This window comes from Enhydra lutris, unplaced genomic scaffold, assembly GCF_002288905.1.
Source record: "Enhydra lutris kenyoni isolate GAN:26980312 unplaced genomic scaffold, ASM228890v2 scaffoldscaffold38, whole genome shotgun sequence".
Lineage (NCBI taxonomy): Eukaryota > Metazoa > Chordata > Mammalia > Carnivora > Mustelidae > Enhydra > Enhydra lutris.
The window spans coordinates 17,795,306-17,815,064 of record NW_019154122.1 but is presented as its reverse complement, the minus strand read 5'-3'; the positions used below and the strand labels follow the sequence as shown (position 1 = coordinate 17,815,064).

Sequence of the window (19,759 nt, the reverse complement as noted above, 5' to 3'; positions counted from 1 at the left end):
CCCCCCCCAGGTCTGACCCTGAGCAGTGATGCCCCCCCAAGTCTGACCCTGAGCAGTGATGGACCCCCCTAACGCGGTCCGACCCTGAGCAGTCCAGGGGCGCCTGGGAAGCTTAGCCTGATGGTTACGTTTCTGACTCTTCTTTTGGCTCCGGTCATCATGATCTCACGACCACCGGGTGCGGAGTCCGCTTGCAGTTCTCTCTTCCTCTGGCCCTCCCTGCTCCCACAGTCTCCCGCTCTCTTAAAAAAATAATAATTAAAAAAAGAGGAAGTCGTCCTCACTTCAGCAGCCCCTAGATCGTCACGCACTGAAACAAAGTTCTCAGACAAGGATCTGAGCGTGGCGCCGGGCTGCCTCCGGGAGAGACGGGGACTGGATTCCGCACGGAGCTTTTGATTTTTATCAGAAAAGCAAGGACGGATGCCTCCGGGCATGGCAGAGGAGTACGGGGCGGGGGGGGGGGGGCACGGGTCCTGAAGCCATAAAGTGTGCTTGTGTTTTCCCCTACATGTGGGCACGTGGGGTGTCCGTCCCGGGATAACGGAGGAGCAGGACGTTTGTGCTGGTCACTCTCAGGCGCAGGAAGGGGGCCCACGGGTTACAGGCGTTCAGGGCTCCTCATCACCTCTGCCCCTGGGGATCTTGGGGTCCAGTTGCTTCGGGGCCGTTGCGCTCAACAGCCCGGGACCGGGAACAGTGCTGACGTTTTCAGCGGCTCCACACTCGTCCCTTGGGGCTTACAGTACACTTTCTGAGAACCCCACACATGTACTGAAAAGAAAATACGGTTTCATTTGAGAATGGGTATACTAACCGCATTTTCCCACTTGCATATTTAGTGTATTTAAAAAATATTTTTGTAAGTTTTATCAACTTATCTATTGAATGATTAATTGCACTCAGTCTTTACCTTTATGAATTTATGGTTCATTCCATGTTTTGTGATTTGTTTATATGTTACTCTAAATGCATTGGCTGTTAGGTTGCCTTGGTATTTGTATCATATGAATTGTGAACCATATTTAGTGCAAATACTGTTTTTATATGAAATAAATACTGATAATGCTAGTATTGTTCTTTTTTTCCTGGTATTGCCATCACTCGTCTTTGTTAAGCTTTCTCTGCATATCTTCCAGGTGCTGAGGGCCTTTTTGAAAACTGATGTACGGCGCCTGGTGGGCTCAGTGCTTCTCCCTCTCCCACTCCCCCTGCTTGTGTTCCCTGCTCTCCCTGTGTCTCTGTCAAATAAATAAATAAAATCTTTAAGAAATTCTATAATACCAAAGTTAGTGTGTTGCATATAAAACTTATTTTCTATCACTAGGGAGTAAATCTGTTGCTACCTTGTCACATTTTAATTTCTCACTTACTGGAATTCTTAATGTCCCATTTATAAATATTGTAAAGTAGTTTAAAGTACCTAAAACATGAGGCATTCGGTAACATTCTTAATGGCAGAGTTCATTTTTCTCTAGATTTTAGAAGAAAGTCTAGAAGTTTTCTACGGTCACTTAAGAACTAGAAATCCACTTGAAATAGGAATTTTCATCTTTAAAGAGCAAGTTTGGGTGAAGAGGGAACATTACGCACTGGAGATTAAGCCCAGTTTGAAGAAATGTGATGGGCAGATACTCAATTAGATAGTTCGGACTGGAGCGTAGGATAAGCTTTGTTTTTAGTTTGAAGGGTTTTGGAGGTTTTTCTAAGTGTCATTCCAGAAACGGAATATTGAATGATAATTGGAAGTAATGAACAGTATGAGAAAATCTCCTTAAAGATTACTGCGGTGATTTGATAATAGGTAGTAATTGGTAAATTAATAGTATTTGGGTGATAACCATCCGATTTTTGGCTTTAGATAGCTGGCAAATCTCTCAACGCTGGTGCATTTGATAAAACAACTGAATCTTGACCATTTGAACTTAGTTCTCTGAATAGGCTTTTTTCTTATGAAAGGGGAATTCGTCGGGCAGCTTGGAATTGTGGCAAAAAGCAGAGGACAACCTGGTCGGCAAACCCTGCTGAGCGAGATGCATACCGTAGCAGCCATAGGCAGGAAATGACTGCAGCTGAAGAGATTGGCATTTTCTAAGGTAGGTAAAATGGTCTTTTAATGATACTACCAGGAGCACTGATAAGGCCTATAAATAAGACACTAATAACAGGTTTTGTCCACAACTCAAAAAAAATATTATTAGGAACCCAAAATACTAAAAAAGAAAAGCGATATAGATGTTAGACGGATGGCGTTCTTACAGGTGTGTTGGGCGGAATGACGGCCCCCGGAGAGGTCCACAACCTAATCCCCAGAACCTGTGAATGTGGTAGGTTTTAGGGCACAGGGAACTTGAAGTCTCAGAGGGACCTTGTGATGGGGAGATCGTCTTGTGGATCCAGTGAACTCACAGGATCCTTACCAGTAGAAGAGGAAGGTGGAGACCAAGGACCAGAGGGATGTCCGTGTGGGGCGTGGGGCTGTCCTTGAATAGGGAGGGAGAGGCCCTGAGCTCGGGAAAGTGGGGGCCACTGGAAGCTGGGATTGCGAGGACTGGATTCCCCCAGGACCGGATTCCCCCGGGACCCCCGCACCCAGCTGAGCCCTGGTCTTAGTCCTGGTTGCCGTGAGTCCCGGCACTCACAATAACTTGTCGAAGCGGCAACAGAGCCCTGCGTGCTGTGTTCTGGAACTGGTTCCCTATTTGCACTCGCAAAGCCAGGCCGGAGCCCCCTCGGCCTTTCCTAATGATGTGTAGGAGGTTCTATGTCTTTTGGGCACCAGCTCTTTCTGGGTTGCATGTTGTGAATAAATGTGTTCTCCTGGTTTTCTGTTTCTGTAAAGGCATCTTGAGACGTCATGATTGTAACAGAGTCGAATGATCGATTGTCTAGCTCTTGTGTTTGCGTCTGGTTTCACAAATCTCCACCTCATTCAGGAACAGAAAATACAAGACCGCTCCAGGTCGGTGGCCGATGGCAGTGTGAAAAAGCAAACTTCTAAAACTTCCAGTAGGAAGAAGACAGGTCGTGATTTTTTTTCTGCTCCTGACCCTGCTCCTGGCCTGGCCCTGCCCAGAATGAGGCTTGGACCCCTTCAGGCTCGCCCTCCAGCCTCCCGCAACTGCTGGGGAACCCCCCCCCCCCACCCAGTCTAGGATCCTGGAATTTCGGAAACAGGCCTACTCCAAGGGGAGAGAAAGGTTTTTATCCAGAACCCTGGCACTGGTTCCCATGATGTCCCCCACCTCCAGGCAGGACACCACCCCTCCCTCTCTGGACTGGTCCCAAGACACTGAGAGGAGCCAGGGACACCTCTCCTGGGGAGCCGGCAACCTGCAGGACCTGAGCCAGAAAAGAGTGTTGCTTGTTGCTCGGGGGTGAGCTCCTTCTGTGCACAAGGAAATTCACTCCATGGGGCATCTGACCTCGGCCCTCCCCACTCTCCCTGCCCCTCCCCTGCAATCCCAGCACTTGCAGGCTTGGGTGGGTGGGCCTGGGCCTGGGAAGCTGGGTGGAGTTCTGAGGCCTTCTGGCCGGTGGTGGTCCATGCCTCTGTGTCTCCACTTCCTACCCCCTGCAGGCACAGGCTAATGTGGGATGAAGGGCTCGGGGGCACCCCTTAGCTTAGGGGCCGGCTCCCTCCCCAAACTTGCAAACCCACTGGCCGGGCTGGACCTCATCAGCACCTTCTCCTTGGCTCCACTCCTTAAGGGGAAACTGAGGCAGGGACTATGAGCTGTTGTCCACAGGCCTCCCGGGTCTATCAGGATCCAGAGTTCTCATCTGGGCCCGCTGCCTTCCAGGGGGCCGGTGTCCCTGCCTGCCACTGACGATAACCTCACTGGTCCTTGCAAGGATTCCAGAAGACCCCAAGGGGGGCCCCCTGCCCCTGCAGGAACAGTTTGAGGGTCACTCCAACTGCATCCCAGATGCAGGGGGCTCAGCTCACGGCCCAGCGGCTGGGGAGGGGGCATGGAAGCCCCCCAGAGCGGCGAGAGCCAGGAAGGCTGCTGGGTACCCCACGCTCAGCTTTCTAGAGAACCGACCTGGTTTTTAAGAGCAAATACGCAACAGCACAAAAGCACACCCAGTTCCAGCAGCCCACGGAGGGAGGGGCTCCTCCTTCTCCAGCACCCCTGCAGGGGTGAGTGGAGCGCTTCTCGGGAATGTGCGCTCTTCCGTGCCTACCCCGCGGCTCACACGCCTGGCCCTTCCCCCACGCAGGGCCCTGGTCCCCAAACCAGGAGGAAACACAGTGCCGTCAGCTTTACGTTAACAGTATTCATGGAAGGGAAAACCTGCACATTGTAACTTCAAAACGGAGGCAATTTTATGATTCCCCAAATTGATAAAAGCTTTAAGTCACTCCACAAATGAACAGAGAAAATACTTCCTTTTTACTCATTTGAAAGCAAGATCTCCGTGTTGGCCGGTAAGTAAGTCCCTCTGGACAAGGGGCGCAGGCGTGCGGATGCGCTGCGGGCACAGCAAGACGGTCAGAGGGACACTCCGACTCCACCTGCAGGCACAGCTGGGCGACCGCGTCCTCCAAGCCACAGGGAGCTGACTGTCCTTCACCTTGTTCAGCAGGAAGCTCGTGTCCACACCCCCTGCAGCGTGGGGCCAGCTCTGTCCCCGTCCCTGCAGCGGACTCCCTGCCCCTCCCATGCCTCCCCCAGCCGCGCCTCTGGCCTGCGCACCAGAGTGGAAGACACTCCGTTTGCCTTTTAATGGAAAACTTGAAATAAAAGTGACAGAACATTGAGTGACCTTTTTATTATGTTCATATGCTCAGGATGAGGGGACCCCTAGGCCCTAAAATAACAACAAAAATATATTAGATATTATAACTCTGGTACCTGAAATAAGGACAAATAGAAAACTATGTTAAAACATTAAAAAGTTGCAAATTTTCATTAAAAGTATTTACATGTGTATTCTGATGCCAAAGTTATAGACTTTTCTTTTAAATTAGCTCGATAAAATGTCCTGAAATATGAAAATAATAGAAATAAATAGTTAAATATGCACAACATATTCAGGAGTGAAAAGTCAATCATCAATTCCTATTCCAAACTTACAGATTTATTTATACATGGCCAAGGGATCTTACGGTTCCTTTTAAGTTTTTTGTCTTTTATTTGTGGTTCTTTAGAAGTCCGTAACTCTGTAAGGCTTTCAGCGGCCACGAGAACCTGCCAGGGGTCATTTCAGTATCGCCTCGATTCTTCTGTAACCGCTGGCGCTAACTGGTCTGAAATGCACCCGATTTGGTTTGCCGATCACTAAAGTTAAAGATCTTTACAAATGCTTTTTCAAGTTACAATATATAGAAAATAAGACATCTGTATTTGGAAGTGTTGGAGAGGAAGGAATGGTTCCTTCACCAGCTCGCGTGACCTCGGCTCTGGTTATGGAAGCGGCTGGTCCGCGTGTGGGGGACGGGCCGCAGGTCAAGCCGCTGTCCCCGGGGCCAGAAAGGCCTGAGTGTCACCTGCCGGCATCCGCGCTCTGCTCTGCCCACTGAAGGTTTGCGTCCTTTCTCCCCGTGCGCTTTCGTGGTTTGGTTGGGTCACTGGTTTTGGTAATTCTCTCGGTCTCACTCATGCTGCGTACAAGAAGGTATTAGCCTTCCCAGGATGGAGAGAGAGTCGTGCAAATTCACGATCACGGACGTACTCAGGAGCGCACTGCTCTGACGGGGTTAGGGGTTTTCTAAGACACACTTTGTGGTTTCACATGGCCGGAAACTCAGTATTTATTTACACACTAATCACCCAGCCCACACTTCGTCCGTCACCCCGGGTCTCAGTTGGGAAAGCCTGCCGGGCGCTAAGGAGGAGGGGGAGCATGTCCCGGCTGCACGGTGGGACAGGAAGGGCCAGCCACCTCGGGTCCCCGGGAGACTTGGCCGCGGGGAGACGCGGGGACCCTCCCTGCAGACCCACACCGGCCTGTCAGCCCGGCCACCTGCATGGGAAGCATGGGGAACCGCTCCCCTGCCTGATGGCGGGTGGGGAGCTGGGAGGGGGCTGGACTTCGAGGTCTGGTGTCTTCGTTTGAAATGACGTCTGGTGCGTGAAGTATCATGGGACGAGCCGAGCAAATGAACGTGGAGCCCCAATTCCAACGCAGACGAGCGAGGGGCAGGCCCGAGGCAGACGCTCTGGGTCCGCAGGGGCTGACCAGTGACATGCGCGAAGGAGCAGATGCCCCACGCCAGAGTCAAGAGCGGTGCCACGTCTGCCTCTGGGGTTCAAGAGCGGGGCGCTCCGGCCGACGCTGTGGGCAGGCGAGCACAGGACAGGTGACAGTCACCTTGTAGTTCTGCTGAGGGCGGCACACACGTAAGGGATGTGAGCACCCCCAGCGCGGCCCTGCCTCAGAGCCTCACAGTGCCCACCTCAGCTTCCCCAGGGCACTGCCGCGGGTAGGGGGACTGCCGTGGGGGGCGACTGCTGCGGGTGGGGGGACTGCCGCGGGGGGACAGCTGCTGGGGGGTTACGGCGGGGGGGAGGACTGCCGCGGGAGGGTGGTGACAGCTACGGACCGTGCACTCCTCATGGGCCTCTGGGCGAGGGGCACCGGGGGACCCATGCCCAGTGACCTATGACAGCGGGGAGCACGGGCTCTACAGACATGGGTGAGCAGGTGCACCGGGCAGGGGCAGGCAGAGTGCACCGGGCAGGGGTAAGGTACCCGGTGACACTCATGGTTACCGCTGCTGGGGGGCCACGGCCCGGTGGGAATTCGGCCACGTGTGAGAGAGATGAACAGGCCCGAGGTTTCCAGTGAAGTCTTTATGGGAATCACTGCAAGCACCTGGGAAGAGGGACTGGCCTGCGCGGGCATCACGTCGGCACCCTCCGGCAGACGGGTGCTCTCCTGTGCGTGCTGGGCTGGGAGGGCAGAAGCCTGGCTGCTCGAAGCCGGGGCGGGTCCAGACCTGACCCTGGGACGCAGGTTCTCCGTCGGCCCCACGGCCGGTGCAACAGGTCAGGACCAGCACGGCCGAGAGCCGAGGGTCAGTGGGGGTGGGGGACGGTCACCATATCCAAGGGCGGATTTTAGGAGAAATGGTTCACAGTCAGGAAACTTGCTCCGCTCCTCGCGGGGACAGAGGAGACGCGCATCATGTCACCGCTTTGTGTACGTCCTCCCGGAACTTTTGTTCAGTCCCTTCGGGGTAGGGATCTTGCTTCCGACCTTTGATCCCGAGGTCCCTGACTTGGCCACGGCTGCGCCTTTACCTGCTGGACACACACACACACACACACACACAACACAGGCACTGCGTTAGGAGGGAGACAAGACGTGAACAGAGTGCGAGGCCATGGGGACGCCACAGTGGCCCCTGGGTCCGCAGGTGGCCGCACCGGCTGAGGAGGACGGGCTCGTGAACCGGCAGAAGAGGAAGGAAAAGGTCTCCGAGGAGGAGCCTGACGTCAGGGACGGAGAGAGGAGAACGGAGCTGTTCACCAGCTGGGGCTTCAGAAACTCCGCTCCGGAAATGAAAAGGGAGCAGCCGTGTGACAAGAGCTTCCTTTCCGGGCTGACGACCCTCAGGCGGGGCCCCTCCAAGTGCCGAGCTCCTCGTTGGCGGAAGAGGCCGCCAGGGGGCGTCGGTCACCGGCACGCAGCGCGGACAGAGCCCAGGACCCACGTCTCATCACACTCGTGTCGGTGACGCTCTTGCTTTTACACTAAGGTACCCTAGCGTAAACCTGTGCCTCCAGCAGTGTTTCGGCCGGGACTAGTTTTCTAATGAAACATGTATTTTCCGGAAAGGCATTCTCAATCGGACATAAGATAGAGAAAGTCACGATTCATGAAACAGGCGGGGGCTTCATCTGTGCATCTACTATTTCACGGTGCGTTTCTGGATACTCTGGTCCGGTGATGGGCAAAGATGCTGAGAACCAGGCTCTGCACCCCGAGAGCACTCGGGGCTGCGTCTGTCCCCTCGAGGACGCCCTTGGGGAGCCTCCGGGAAGGGCAGGACCCACGGCAAGAGTTCTGGTCACACAAGTAGCCTCCTGGGCAAGAGCCGGAGCCAGAACACAAGGACTGAGTGCCATCGGGGGAGGGGACCCTGCCACGCGGGTCCTGGCGTGCAGGAGGGCGCGGGCCTCACCTGGCGGCAGAGCGGGTGCCCTGTGCAGCACGTGGGTCTTACGCAGGTTCATGGTGCAGCCCGCTGGGCCCATGAGGTGAGCTTTCCACGCCTGAAACGAAGCAGGGCACACAGTGTCGACCAGGCAGTCGAGGGACAAGTGAGCTGAGCTCTGGCCAGAGCCGGAACCAGGAGCAGCCACGGCCCTGGACCGCCCCGGCAGCTGGAGTGCTGTCACGGGAGTGCGCGCCCACGCGCAGGCCACGGGGCACGGGGCCGTGGGGGCCTCCAGGACCGGACGCAGCCCTGGTTGGCGCCAGCAGGAAAGCGGGGACTGCGGTCCCGGCATGACAGAGAGAGGAATTCTGCCAGCCACTGGGTGAGCTCGGACCATCCCTCCCCAGCCCGGCCCCACACGGGAACGCAGCCTGGTGAGACCCTGAGCCACGAGACGTTCTGCTGTGCCCACAACTCCTGACCCCAGAAACCGTGAGACAGGAAAAGGGTGTGGCCACACGCCAGCCGGCACGGAGGACTGGACGCTGAGAAAGCAGAGGGGAAGGAGAGGCCTGCCGACTGCCTCACAGCTGGGAGCCACGAGCCAGGCTGCCGCTCCCCTCCGGACGTCGGGGACAGGAGGGCATGGCAGGAAGAGGGGCCAGGGGCTGCGACGTTCAGAGCCGGAGCAACACACAGCAGCCAGAGGAGGGGGCGAGTGTCCCAGGGCAGCGTCAGTGCCATGGGAGCCAGCGGAGCACAGACGCAAGGGCACCGAAATTCTAAAATAAAGGGTGAGAGAGGACGTGTGCCTGTGCGGACCACTCACACGTCCTTTAACCAGGCCAAGCCGTCAAAAAGAAGCAGCCCTGTAAGGCGGGAGGTGAGCAGGGGCAGGGACAGCAGCCGCTCTCGGTTCCCTGAATATGTCCCGCTTTACAGACCCTGGAACGAGCCAAGTACTTCATGTCGTCACAGGACTTAATTTTAAGAACCCGCCGGCTACGGAAAAACGCACTATCAGCTACGAAAACCATAGGAGAAACTAAGTTTTAAAACCCGAAGGTGCATCTGACCCGGCCAACCTCCAATTCACAGCAAACGGAGGGACGAGAGCCCATCGAATGACAGCAGGGGGGATGCCATCAGCAGACCCAGCCACGTGAAACCCTGCGGGCCAACAGCGTCTCCCACCGTGAGGAAAGAGCTGGACAAGGAAGTGGTGCCCGTGTGCGGCCTCAGCCACGGCCGAGACACCAGCGCGTCTGCCATCGCGCTGAGGCTGGAGGCGTGAGCCCTGCGGGAGCGCGTCCACACCTGCTGCTGGCCACGTGCAGAGAAGGGACACGCTGCTGGCTATGTCCCCGGGGCACACAAGAAGGCAGCACACGGTGGGTGCAGACGGAACACGCGCCCGTCATTCAAGCGGGGGATGGGACGCAAAGCCTGCCTGTGGGCTCCTGTGCTCTGTTATGGTACTTCCTTACGTCTCTGACATTTTCTGAGACAGAGGATGAGCCTGGGACACCTGGTACAGGGCTGACTGCTGGGTGCGCGAGTTTTCTGCCGAATGCGGCTGGGTCTGAGCTGTCTCGTGGTGCCCTGTCCCAGAGCGCTGGCATAGGGAGAGCCCAGCAGCAGGACACCATGGTGGACGGCGGGTAGCAGTGGTTAAGGGTGTCGGAGCGGAAGTGGCCGAGCAGAGGCAGGCCTCTGAAGCCGCACTACCTGGTGGCGGGTGGGGAGTGGACAGCCCTGCCCCGGAGCACCAGGCTGGAGTCAGCGTGGCGGGTAAGGGGGCACGGGAGGACAGCCCGCATTCACCGTGACCAGCAGTTTCCAGGCGGCACCGGGCTCGGGCTCAGTCATGACGAGGGACCCGTGTGCTGTGGTCTGGCCTGGACGCCATCTGGGGCCCCAGCACCCAGAGAAGTGCGGAGACTGGACAGAGGCCAAAGCCCCTTGCACTCACCCCCCCAGAGCCGAGGGCCCCCCGCCCCCCGTGGGTCCACAGTGCTGAGGGAGGAAATCACCTGAGCGGACAGGTAAGCACAGTGACCGTTCCAGCGGCGCGGGAACAGACCGGGGAGCTCCCTGAACGCTCCCTGTGCCCTAATCATGGCCCGGCCTCAACAAGCTCGCCACTGCCACCCCCGCGCCGGGCCCTCACCTCCTCTCCCGGGGAGAAGTTCTCATGGCACAGTGGACACCGGTTTGCCAGCTTCTCTGCTTTGGCAGCTGCAATGGCGTCAATGAGACAAGATTTAGTTCCTCCCGTGAGAGCCGCGCAAACAGCAGGAGACACGTGACCAGGCATCCCATCCCCGGCAGGGCCCCTGGGCAGGGCACCGCGGACACGGACGGCACCACGGAGGTGGAGGGCACCACGGACACAGAGGGCACCGCCCGAGCCTGCACTCACGGTTACACTCTTTCGTTTTCATGTGTCTGGGCAGCTCTTCCTTCAGCACGGCCTCGCTGCAGCGGTAACACTTTCCAAACCCGTCTTTCCTGTCGCACTCCGTCAGCAAGTGCTCCGTCAGGCTGGAGATCTCCACCACCTGCGTCCCAAAACGCAGAAGGAAGCACGTGTCCGGGAACACGGGAGCGGGGCTGCCCCCGCCGGCCTGTGCCCCCCCAGCTCGCATATGCCACCCCACCAGCCCGCACGGCTGCCGCCGTCGTTCATGGTGCCCCGCTCCACACCCGCGTCTCCTCGTCAGGTTCCTGCGCTGGCACTAGAGGCCACGGCGAAGGGTGGGCTGGAGGAGCAGCGGTTAGCTCCAGAGGGCATGGGTGGTAAGCGCAGGACAGCTTGGCCGTGTGGCCTCTGGGTTCCAAGTTCCCACCCCGATGTGTGTGAGGACACACAGGACCCCAAGAGCCCCCGACGCGTGTGAGGACGTGCAGGACCCCAAGAGGAGTGGCAGGAGGCAGAGGTGGATTTCCTTCTCCTCGGCTCTCCTCCGTTATCGAAAGAAAGGCCACTGCATCAGGAGAGATCCAAATCTGGGGGATAGGAGAATATTTCTCTCTCTTTTTAAGATTTTATTTATTTGTCAGAGAGAGAGAGGCAGAGACCGTGAGGGCACAAGCAGTGGAGTGCCAGGCAGAGGGGGACGCAGGCTTCCCACTGAGCAGGGAGCCCGATGCGGGACTCAATCCTGGGACCCTGGGAGCATGATCCGAGCCGAAGGCAGAGGCTTAACCCACTGAGCCACCCAGGCGCCCCCAAGGTAGACGAGGTTAAACTCAAAGGACACATCAGGACGACGAACAGGCCGGACCCCAAGCGGGAGAGGCCAGCTGTGGGCTCTGAATCTGGCAGGGACTGTGGTGCGGACACATCAACAATGACCACAGATCAGGAGAGCAAAGCCGGCGAGCTAACTGAAAACACGAACCAGAGGGCGCCTGCGGGGCTCAGCGGGTGAAGCATCTGTCTCGGCCTGGGACATGATCCCGGGGTCCCGGGACAGAGCCCAGCGTTGGGCTCCCTGTTCAGCAGCGAGTCTGCTTCTCCCTCTGCCCCCTCCCCCCGCCCTCCCTCTCTCGCTCTCCCTTGTAAACATAAATAAATAAAATGTTTAAAAAAACCTCAACACCGGAGACTAGAAGGTGTTTTCTAGAACAGGACAGCTGAACAGTCAGCAGACAGACAGCCGTGGGCCACACCTCACCAGCGGCAGGAAGCACGGAGGTGGCCCTGGCTGGGGCGTGGACGCGCGGCCCCTACGAGCACCGCCTGCGTCAGCCCTGCAGCCCTGCGGGCGAGCCCAGCCTCTCCACCCCCAGGGTGCACCCCAGACGGAGCCTTCACAGGCGCCTCCACAGACTGACACCGGAGTGCCCGGAGGAACACTATTCATGGAAGCCCCAGATGGGACACGGCCTGATTTCCAAAAACAGCAGGGCGGAGGGATGGGCCCTGGACTGTCAAACAGAGCCTGCGACAAAGCAGGAAGACCAGCACGACACGAGATGATTCCGTCTGTATCAACTCAAGAAGCGAGCAACACCGACTTGTGGTGTCAGGAATTGGGACGGTGGTGACTCTGTAGGGAGAGGTGGTGGCTTTGAGGGCCAGGGAGCTGGGGGCACGGCATGCCCTTCTGTGGGGTTCGGGGGCTTGAACGCTTCTGACTTGCGTGTGGGCCCCTAGTAAGGCGGGCGGTTTACAGAAGGAGGGTCCGTGCCGACTCTGTGGCGAGTACGGCGTTGGCGCTGTGTCCCCAACAGTGTCTGCTCACTGTGTGCGTCCGTCACGTTCCGGTCACCCTCACGGTCGCTCAAGCTTGTTTTTGTCGCGTTAGTCACAGTGACCCACGGCTCGCGGGGGACTCGGGCGGCGGCCAGCATCTCTTAGCAGTGAGGCGTCTGTCCAGTACGTAAGCTGTTTCGCACGCCCCGCCGTCGTGCACCGCGCAGACCCCGCACAGTGTGCGCGCAGCCGGCGTGCGCCCCGGGGAGCCCCAACGTCACCAACCGGCTTTACCGCGGGTCCGTCTCCCTGCGGGGTCTGGAGCAGAACCCACACTGTCCCCGAGCTGTGTCTGCACGTCACGTCCGTGTCCATCCTTCAGGGAGACTCGGAGAGAACAGCTCCACCACGCTCGCCTCAGGGAGCTCCCCGCCAGCTCTCCCCGGGGCCTGTTGCCAAGACGCCGAGCTCGGGCCGCGCGTGACACTGACCTGTTTGCAGTGGACGCACCTCGTCAGCATGAGACAGTGCTTCCAGTAGTGCAGGTCCAGCCCCTCCTCCGTGAAGGCCTCGCTCCTCTCCCCGCAGAAGATGCACAGACTGGAGGAGAGCACAAGCCGCGGACGCAGGCTCAGGTGTCGTCCAGGAACGCGCATGCCCGCCCTGGCCGCGGGTCCGCGGGGGGACAGCCCGTTCGCGCGCGGTAGGAGGAGTGGGTGTTGGGGACAAATTAGGTCAAGGTCCCCTCAGCTTCTGCCCTGCCAGCATAACCTAGCACAGCTGTCTGCAAAGTCACGAGAACAAAGACGTCTGACTCAAAGGGGAAAGTATCTGCGGTCACAGTGCTCTGTGTCTGACAAACGGGCTGCTGACTTCTCTGGGGGCAAAGGGGGCCCGTGGGTCGGGAGGGCCATCGCCCTTCCTTAGGGATGACGGATGACGGGGAAGAGCCCGTCGGCTGACAGAACCCGGCCGCGCTCGAGGAAACACTTCCCTGCGCACGTGCCGCGGCTCATGCCTGCCATCCTCGCAGCTAGAGACACGCTACTCACTTATCCAAGTAGTGATGATCTGGGCCTTCTGGAGCCGGCGGAGGGGCTGCTTTCCCTCCTTGTGTGTCTGAAACGAGACAAGAAATCATTTAAAGTAACTTTCTGTCAATGTCTCCAAATGTGCAGTAGCCGCTTTGATATGAAACACGTTTAAGCGCTACGAGTCGAGGGGCGTCTGGGTGCCCCCATTGGTTGAGGGTCCGACTCTCGGTGTTGGCATGGGTCATGGTCCCGGGGTTGAGGGATCGAGCCCCGTGTGGGGCTCTGCGCTCAGTGGGGAGTCGGCTTCTCCCTCCCCCCGCCCCTCCCCCCGCTCAGGCTCCTGGGCACGAGCCGCTCTCAAACCAATGAACCTTAAAACAAAAAAAAAGTGCACTAGACGACAAGGATTTTGTTCATCTTCCATCCCCGGCACCTGCTCGGGGACAGAGGCAGCCGCTGCCAGCAGCCCCGCGCCCGGTACCTACCCTGACTGTCCGCCTCCTCCGGGGGGGCTCCTTTCCCCTGAGAACAGAAACAGAGAGGTCAGGGACCAACGGCTGCACGCGAGAGTCTGTCCAGGAGAGTAAGTGCTTCTGTTTTCTGACTTTCCGCCACCAAGTAACAGCTCTGTGCGCCATCAACGCCCAAACGTGTGCTTTCCCCTCACAAGCCCCACCACGGGCCCCTGCCCTGCTGCTGCTTCCCAGCGGCTCGCGTCCTCCGTGCCCGTGGGCTCTGGGCAGCACGGGACTATCACCCTCGTCCCCGGATGCCTGCGGTGCCCCACGAGCCCCATCTCCCTAGCTGCCTCCCCGTTCCTGGCTCTCACGCTAGGTATGCTCTTCCCGGTTCCCAGGCTCACAGCCCTCAGTGGGGATGACCAAGGGTTCAATCCTCTCTCCTTGAAGGTCCCAGGACCCAGCCTCAGCAGCTGCCCCAGCCTACCTGGCTGCAGATCAGGCTCCGGAGCCCCCAGCGCACACTGTGGGAGACCACGGACGCCTTCCCTTCTCCCCATTCAGGCCAGGCCTCCTCTCACCAGCTTGGGGGCCCTGCTTCCGGGGGCCCTCCCATGCAGGGGCCCGTGGGCCCATGAAAGCCTCACCAGGCTAATTTACTCTTGCCCGAGACTCTCAGCCGGTTTCCTAAGTCACCTGTTCCCTCATCTCGTGTCTGCAGTGGTCTCTGGACACCAGCCACCGGGTTCCAGCCGCCCCTCCAAGGACCCTGGCACCCAAGCTCGGCCCTCTCCTCCTCTCGCCCAGTCTCCCCCCACCCCAGTCCCCTGAGGGCAAGGTATCAGCCAGCAGCCCCTCTCCTCGAGCCCTTCGTCAGCCCTGGCCGCTCTCACACACTCCCTTGTGTATCCTCATCACCATCGGATGCCACTGAAAGAGGTGAGGGTCCCCAACAGAGATTTCCGTCTGTTCTGTTCTCTGGCACACATGGTCCCCGGCGCGCTTGTGGACTCAGCGGGTAACTTGGCATAATAGCGTTCCCATGCTGAGACAGACACCAGGCAGCAAGGCAGCCACCCGTGTGATAGGCTGGGCCTTGCTCCTCCCGCCAGGCCCCTTCCCTGGGTCAGACACAGTGTCTGGGGTGCTAAGCGCGCAGGGGAGCTCCAAGACGTGGAGTGGACAGAGGGGTCCCTTATGAGCAGCTGAGTGTCACTGCGGGTGGCCAGCTGCACGGGGCTCAGGCCTTCCCACCGCAGCTCCTGGGCTGCCCACAGTCCTCCGGCCAGAGCTCTGGGAGCCATGTTAGCATGTCTCCTCCTCAGCTCCCTGCACACGGCCATCGTCCCTACAAAGACTGAACATGTCGGGAGCACCTCACAGCACTCTGGGGACCAACCAGCCTGGTCTGGGGCAGGGGTTGAAGGCCTTCTTGGACTCTCGGTTTCAGAGATGAGGGACAGTGGGCGGCCCCATACTGGCATGTAAGGGACGGGCTACAAACATGGGTACGGTCCGCTGCGTCTGAGAGCATCAAGCCTCGCATCACAGTAAGTGACTTCTGTCGCGGCCCGACCTGGAGAGGGAGACACGGCGCACAATGCCACCCTAGAGCTGGGGAGGGCAGCAGACTACGTGAGGCCGGCGCCTGGCTCACACGATTTCTGTGCCTACACAGAAGGCAAACTCCGTGGCACTGGATTTTAGGCAACAAAACCTCTTAAGAGAGATGGGTTTGTGCATTTTGCAGGGAGACAATGTAAACAATGCTGAAACCTGAATTTTAGTTTCAAGTTTTACCTTCCTGGTGCTTCGAAGAGCTTAGGAAACCTTATCAGTAACTTTTAAATCCTTTTTTCTAAAACTCTGGAGCAATCAGGCGGTCTAAAAATTCTCTGTCATTCACGGAAGTTTCGGAGCTGGGTGGTGGGCCTGGTGCCAACCCTGTGAGGGCACTTAGTGGCACGGAGTGTACATTCGGTTACGGTTAAAATGGGTTAAAACATGCTATGAATATTTGACCGCAATAACGACAGCAGAGAAAGAGATCCCAGCGTCGTCAGCGACTGTTTGAAGACAGCGGGCTGACGTCCGTGCCCGCTGTGTGCTCTACCCTGTACTGCGCTTTCTTTCACTGTCTCTTCCCCTTGGAGCCGTGGCCCTGGGGAGGGGGCAGGACTTGGTTTTGTTCCCGGCTTATTCCCGGAGCCCAGCACCACGCCCAGCACCGAGCAGGTGCTCAGCAAACAAGAAACAAATGGAGAAGCGATGAAGGTGCCGGGAAAGCTGAAGGATGAGGTTACCCAGTACCATGTCCACAGATATCTGTGGGGTGCACATGGCCTTAGTGGAACCCGCACCATCGGGGACTGGACTCCCTGTGGCTCAGTGCTGTGATGGGGAGGGGGCTGGTGAGCAGCAGAGCCTGGCTGTCCTGGCTCAACCCCTGAGAGATCTGTGCTTTATGTCACTTTAGTTTTAAAAATTTGCTTCCCCACTGGGGCGCCTGGGTGGCTCAGTGGGTTAAGCGTCTGACTCCTGATTTTGGCTCAGGTCATGGTCTCAGGGTCGTGAGATCAAGCCCTGTGTTGAGCCCTGTGCTGGGCGTGGAGCCTGCTTAGATTCTCTCCCTCTCTGTCCCTTCCCCGACTCACGCTCTCTTCCTCTCTCAAAATATAAATAAATAAATTTGTTTCTTCGTTTGTGTAACATTAGCAAGTCGGACCTGCTCTGGCAGGCGGCTGTGAGAATCGGACGAAACACGGATGTCCTGAAGGACCACGCTTGAAGGACGCCTGGCGGGGGGGGTCAGTCATTAAGCATCTGCTTTCGGCTCAGGTCATGATTCCAGGGTCCTGGGACTGAGCCCAGCACAGGGCTCCCTGCTCAGAGGGAAGGCTCCTTCTCCCTTTCCCTCTGCCTTTCCCTCACTTCTCTTGTTCAAAATAAATAAAATCTTAAAAAAGAAAAAGAAAAAAAAAAAAAAGAACCACCCTGACTCCATGGTGTGAGACGCCATCCCCAGGAGCCCCCTTCCCCCACAGCCCCTCCTCTTCTGTCCTCTTCTTCCCAGAGGCCAGCGCCTCCCGAATCGTCACTACGGCTCTGGGCCACAGGCACTCCAGCACACACTCAGCTGTTCTCTCTCTGAGCCTGGTAAGAACCCTCACCGCGAGCTCTGTCCTCCTAGCAGCCTGTGCGGGCACGGTGCGGTCCCGTCACCAGGGACGGGCCATGCAGCACACTCTAGAGCCTTCTCTTCCTGCACCCCTGAAACCTCGTGCTCCCTGATGGGCTCCTCTCACCCCCTCCCCTTTTCTTTCAATTTAAGGGCCTGAATGATAAAGTGAACATCCTGAAACTGGTGTAAATCCCAGAAACAGGGCAGTCACTCTGACACCCTGGATGGCGTCTCCTGGAGGCTGAGGACCAGGGACTTCCTGAGGGGGAACTGTTCCCTGAAACCTGCCTTCTTCAGTGCATGGAAACCGGATCTTCACTTATAAGCTTCTTTTCGTCCTTTGCCTCTGAGGGAGGCTAGGAGCTGCGAAGAGGAAATCTGTCCTGCACCTCCTGCCTTTAGTCCTGGAGTTTCCTCTCTAACCATCGCCAGCAGCTCAAGCCACTCCCTGGAATCAGTACCTAATTCCACCTAGCTGAGCACGGTTCCTTTTATGTAACCCGAAGCTAGTTTTTAAAGAGCAACACAGCCTCCAGGTCTCATCTGCATCGCCCCGTGAGAGGAAAGCAGGCACGCCGTGTCTGTGTCTGCGGGACAGCGGTCAGGGCGCTGCGAGCGTGCGGGTGGGGGACACGGTGGCCTTCCCAACCTGGGCTTCAGCCTCAGTGTCCTTGAGCGCCGCCAACTGCCCTTGCAAAGCTTTAATCTCTTCTTTCTTCTGCTTTTCGGCTTCTTCTGTAGCTGCTTTCTTCTGTGCCTGGTATGGAAATCAGAATATTAGAATTAGAACAAAATTAGAATAAAATGCCATTAGAGTAGCATTTTAGGGTAGTCTTACAAATCGGGAGAACATTATGGCACGTGAATTACGTTTCTTACGCGTACGGCGGTCACTGAGACTAACAATACAACTGGGGTCAAACCACCTTGCCCAGCTTCACCCGATGGATGGATAAAGCCACACACGTCCTCCCGGCTGTCGCTGGTCCTGTTCGTGGACGGGGAGACTGAGTCTCCCAGGCAGGGTGTGCAGCAGCCTGGATCTGAACTTGGGAGACGGCGCTCCCCTGGTCTCCTGCCCCTGAAGCTCCTTGAGCAATCTGTCGGTTTATTGGGTGACCAAACAGCTTCAACAGAGGATCAAGCCGTAATTTCATAAAAGTTGACTTACCCTAATTTCGGCATCTGTAGGTCTGCCATCGATTTTAGCAAATCCCTCAAAAATTGTTTTATAGAGAACATTCTTGCGCGTGGTGTTGTCGTCCGGAGGGAGGTACTCCAGAATAAGAGCCCGGTGCTGCTTATACATGTCCAAAACGACTCCAACCGCGGCCTCGCGGACCTCATACACTCTGTGCTCCAGGGCGCTCACTGAAAACTGAACACAGGTCGGGAGCGGTTCTTGTGGTGACTGAGTCTGACAATAACAGAGTTTATTTTTCCCCAGCATAAAAGAAATAGAGGCACATCATACAAGTTAGAAAAGGAAAAAAAAAACCACCACCCACAGAATTCTGGCTATCACGACACCGAGTTTTTCTCTGCTTGCCTCACACACGCAGCGGAGCTCACGCTGGCTGTACACACGCAGCTCTGCACTCACAGTCCAACAAACATTTTCTAGGTTCCATCCTCGCATAGACTCATATTAAATTATATATTATAAAATCTTCCAATCACGGAGAAGAGGAAACGTGAGAAACTTCACGTGTCCACCACCCACGTTAACCGACATTGTAATCTGGCCATGTCTGCTTCAGATCTTTAAGAAACGAAACACGGTAGCAGAAGCCTCCGGGGCCCCGCGCTCACTAGTGTGTGTGCGTGCTGGGTGTGCGCGTGCGTGCTGGGTGCATACGTGGGGCTTCGTTGGACATTCTCAATAGTACACTGTGCTTGTCCTTCTTTGAAACCTCCCTTCTCCCTACCCACATTCCTGTCATGGACGTTCGTTGGCCACGATCCACTTCAGCTGCTCTATGGTGTGGTGCCACAAGGACCCACCGTGACACCTTTGTCCCATCCCGCGCCGTCCCTACCACGCTCAGAAAGTCGACATCTGCCTGTGGGGCTCTGGGCACTGGCCTCGCACTTCCACCGTCTCAGCCTGCCATAGCCTCCTGGTTCCACCCTGGGCCCGGCCACCAACTGTGCCACTGCCCCAAGGAGTCCTGGCCTCTAGGAGTCCCACCCTCTGCAGGTCACCTTCTACCTTTCCCACTTTTTTGTACTCCCTCCCTGGACAAATTCCTCAGCCCCATTGGGGCCCTTGGTCCACTTTGGACCCACCACTGTCTTTTCCCATCTGTCACCTCCCTCCAGTCTTTCCTGTCCCACGTGTCCATCACTAAGTCACTTCCGGGATCCCTTCTTCCTGTGTAGTCACGGGCCAAACGGAATGTGCCTGCAGACCCGAGAAGCACGCTGACTGGCCCCGCGCCACACTTGCCCCAACAGGTGCCACGGGCGTCCTGGGCAGCGCACGGTGTCCCGACCTGAGGCATTTCTGGTCAGTTCAGCTTCTCAGACGTCAAGGGGCAGTTTCATACGTCGCTCCTGCCTCTCAAACTCCAGTGTCCAATCAGGCTTCCAGCAGACCTCGTCCGTGGAGAGGATGCACTTTCCCCACTCCACATGCAGCCAGCCCTCCTGCGGCTACGCCAGAGCCCAATCCCGTCGGCCGCTTGGGGACTCCGCTCCCGCCGGAACTGACCCCTCCTTCCGACTTCCCTTTACTTCTTTCTTCTCTTTCGTCCACCTGGATCCAACCTTCCC

At 57.3% G+C, this 19,759-nt stretch overlaps 1 protein-coding gene and 1 long non-coding RNA gene across 5 annotated transcripts in view; one reads left to right on the top strand and one right to left on the bottom strand.

The window, feature by feature from the left end:
* The first annotated feature begins 1,224 nt into the window (after positions 1-1,224).
* Positions 1,225-4,765, top strand: LOC111154578. The gene is made up of 2 exons (XR_002641095.1): positions 1,225-2,096; positions 2,843-4,765. It is a non-coding gene; the product is annotated as an uncharacterized LOC111154578 (long non-coding RNA).
* A 1,723-nt stretch (positions 4,766-6,488) lies between these two features.
* The window catches only part of LOC111154577 (centrosomal protein 104), a 33,639-nt gene continuing 20,368 nt past the window's right edge, over positions 6,489-19,759 (bottom strand). For 3 of the 4 annotated variants that reach the window (XM_022514228.1, XM_022514229.1, XM_022514227.1), the window contains 9 exons: positions 18,156-18,362; positions 17,634-17,741; positions 13,831-13,867; positions 13,364-13,430; positions 12,803-12,911; positions 10,533-10,671; positions 10,281-10,348; positions 8,135-8,225; positions 6,489-7,253 (listed from right to left, as the gene is read on the bottom strand). In XM_022514228.1, the coding sequence (XP_022369936.1) occupies positions 7,138-7,253; positions 8,135-8,225; positions 10,281-10,348; positions 10,533-10,671; positions 12,803-12,911; positions 13,364-13,430; positions 13,831-13,867; positions 17,634-17,741; positions 18,156-18,362 (942 nt within the window). In that variant the 3' untranslated portion in view covers positions 6,489-7,137. The remainder of the gene's footprint in view (positions 7,254-8,134; positions 8,226-10,280; positions 10,349-10,532; positions 10,672-12,802; positions 12,912-13,363; positions 13,431-13,830; positions 13,868-17,633; positions 17,742-18,155; positions 18,363-19,759) is intronic. The other variant, XM_022514230.1, reaches the window with a different exon arrangement.